This window comes from Penaeus vannamei, chromosome 7 (assembly GCF_042767895.1).
Source record: "Penaeus vannamei isolate JL-2024 chromosome 7, ASM4276789v1, whole genome shotgun sequence".
NCBI lineage: Eukaryota > Metazoa > Arthropoda > Malacostraca > Decapoda > Penaeidae > Penaeus > Penaeus vannamei.
In genome coordinates, this window is record NC_091555.1 from 8,506,163 (window position 1) to 8,509,202 (window position 3,040).

At 38.7% G+C, this 3,040-nt stretch overlaps 1 protein-coding gene across 1 annotated transcript in view; it reads left to right on the forward strand.

Moving 5' to 3' along the window:
* Nucleotides 1-603, forward strand: part of LOC113819576 (uncharacterized) — a 5,756-nt gene extending 5,153 nt beyond the window's left edge. Inside the window, exon 3 of the mRNA XM_027371796.2 lies at nucleotides 1-603. This exon is cut by the window's left edge and continues 49 nt beyond it. Within this exon, the coding sequence (XP_027227597.1) occupies nucleotides 1-59 (59 nt within the window). The 3' untranslated portion in view covers nucleotides 60-603.
* The last annotated feature ends 2,437 nt before the right edge of the window (nucleotides 604-3,040 follow it).

Sequence of the window (3,040 nt, forward strand, 5' to 3'; positions counted from 1 at the left end):
TGAGAAGTGTTCCTGCTGACCTCACCGTGTTCTCCGGCCGACATCCGCTGACGACATGACACTCTACTGAGCAAGATTTATGGAGAAATCAGTGACTCATGGAACCACTGTGCATAAGCGTCATCGCCTATGCCGGCTGGTGATGCCTGTTTATTAGTCAGAATGGCATTTTTTTTTCGTTTTTTTTTTTCTAAAGATCAAAGTTCCCCAAGTTTAACTATAGATTTACATAATTATACATATATATATATTTTGTCTCTTCATGTTTTCTTAAGCCACGAGATCATGGTGTGATTCTTGAGCTACAGTTGAGGTGTCGATATATTCAGCATCAGCCTTCCTTTAGCATTTAAACGAAAATGTTCTACGACAGTGTACGTTTTTACATCATTAGTGTTATCCGAATCCTCGTGTCAGTCAGAATCGTAGACCTGTCGTTAGCTAGTGAGAGTTAGTATATTTATTGGATCTGTATTTTCCTTGGATTTTTCGTAAATGATTTTCAATATGATAAATCTCTACATTTTACTACACATTTCCATGTAATATGTATGTTTAATGTCTGGCCATGACAAAACAGAAATAAATAAATAATCTATCTAATTATGTTTTTTATCATCCTTTGTACGTTTCCGCAGAAATATTACACACACACGTTAATATTCAATGTTAGTTGAAGAAAAGACGGCAATTTTAATTCTAAATAGTATCTTTAAACATGGTTACACACGCCACTTAGACATTACATCTAGGAACACAGATAACATTGCATGAACGATTATTGTAAACATATATTTGAATAAACTTACATGAGCTGATAAACAAAACAATTAATAATTTGGCTACTATGTTATATATAGAGAAGAAAGAAAGAAAGGGGAGAAAGAAATGTAATTTGAAAAACAAGAGCCGAGACTGAGGTGGGTGATGGTGTTCTGTAACTAGCATATCATAAGACGAGTTGTTGCACGAAAACCCCCATTATTCACTCTACTACGGATATTACCCGAGGTAGATAAATGCTATTACGAAAGCTGCAAAGACAAAACTTTCTCTTGATTATATTATAGTATAAACAAAACAAGAATTAAAATTACATTACATAGTACAAAAAAACGGTCTGCTATATTCAGGGCTGGAATTCTACGGAAACTCGTCTGCTAAACGTAAACAAAAGACGACCGACGGGGTGGAGACGCAACTTCGATTTTTTTTTCCCGATAGCTGTAATTTTGTAATCTTTAATGACTGCAGATGGTTTGCTGCAAATGAAAATATCTGAAGCAACATTGATATATTTCCCAATGTTGAAATAAAATAATCAAAATTGCTGAAACCATCCTGGTATGAACCAATATAATGTGGCAAACCGAACGTCATCACAACGGAAATTACATCCTAAGACACTTGCACTGGGTCTTCCAGCTGGGCTTCACCAAAGGCAGAGCCACAGTCCCATATAGTGACTTTACACCTTCAGTCCTGCAACACACTCTCTGTTAATAGTCGTATACTTTTTAGTTAAATCGAGTTTACATGTTCACTGTTGCATCTTTTCAAGTTAAATATCTAATACATTTTTTGTAAAGAGGTGCGGGTGCATTTCATGTTGTTGAATAGTGTTACATTATTACGTATCTGTTGTATAGTATTTTATGCGGTGAAAGGAACAAAAAATTAACGCAGAAATCCTATAATCATCACTATCTGACCCTACACACTGTTATTGTAATAAACTATTCATCCGTTTATGATAGTGTATGATTCCAATTCATTATTTACATACGTTTTCTTTATCACCTACAGCAAAGCGGTCAGCCCTGGCTATATTACCAAACTATGTCTGCTACTCGAAAAAAGATTTTTGACGCTTTCCCGGAAATCTATTTAGACTGGAGTGGAATAAAGAGCAATGGTAAGAGAAAATATGGTATTAGAAATGCAACCCCACACCTAATTTAAAGAATCTGAGCGTATCGTGTGGTAGAACACATCATTCTATGATAGTTTTCTTTTATACCAATTTCTGCGCAAATTGATAATAACGGAGTTAGAGAGGATATAAAATCCACGATTTCCAGGAGCCGCGGTAACCTTCCGCCTCCAACGCTGCGACAAAATGACAAAAAGTCGTTAAGAGCGACGAGAAATCGGACGGATTTGTAGCGGATGACGTATGCGAGGGAAATCAAATGAGCCAATTAGATTCGTGCGTGAACATCGACACTCAATAGATCACGTGACAATAGAAGCTGGGCCTAGGAGAAGACTGTTGAAATTCAAATCAGTTCCATCATGGCTAGACAGTGTGTAGGTTGTGAGAAAAATTATTTCGATTTCACTGGGAAACATCAGCAAAAAAACGAAGCAAGCTTACTAAATCTACATCACGGTGTACTGCTAGTGGAAGTACGATGCCCGCACTGTAAGACATCGTATCATTACAGAAATGACATACACCAGTGGGTTTGTAGTGCATGGAAAAGGATTCAAATACAAAACGAAGAAAGCAGTGTAACTTTGCTGTAAGCGAACACAATACCCGCCAGCAACGACCTTGTAATACCCCGACGATCCCAGTGAACCGCAGCCTGGCCCGTCTGGAGTTAAAGCTGAAGGTAAGATGTGGTTCAAACTGTTCCTGAGTCTGGGCTCTCTCCTGTCGGAACATACGAGGTGAAGATTTTGCAGACCAGACCGAGGGTGGGTGGGGGGCGGTAGCCCCCCCTCCTGGAAAGGGATATAAGGGGGTGAAGACCCCTACATTTACCGAAAATGTGTCAGATACCTGGTTTGTCCGGGCTCTATCCTGCCGGATCATACGAGATGAAGATTTTGTAGACCAGGCGGTGGGTTTAAGGGGGCGGAGCCCCCTATACAACCTAGAAATGTGTACTTTGCTTACTAGTATTCTACCAATATTTTTCAAAATTCCCAGATATGAAGACCTATCATGCCCTCCCCAGCTATCGTAGTTATGCTTCTTTTGCAAAGGTAGATTCGTTCGAAACACGACGAAAGCTACTGGAAAATTATTTTA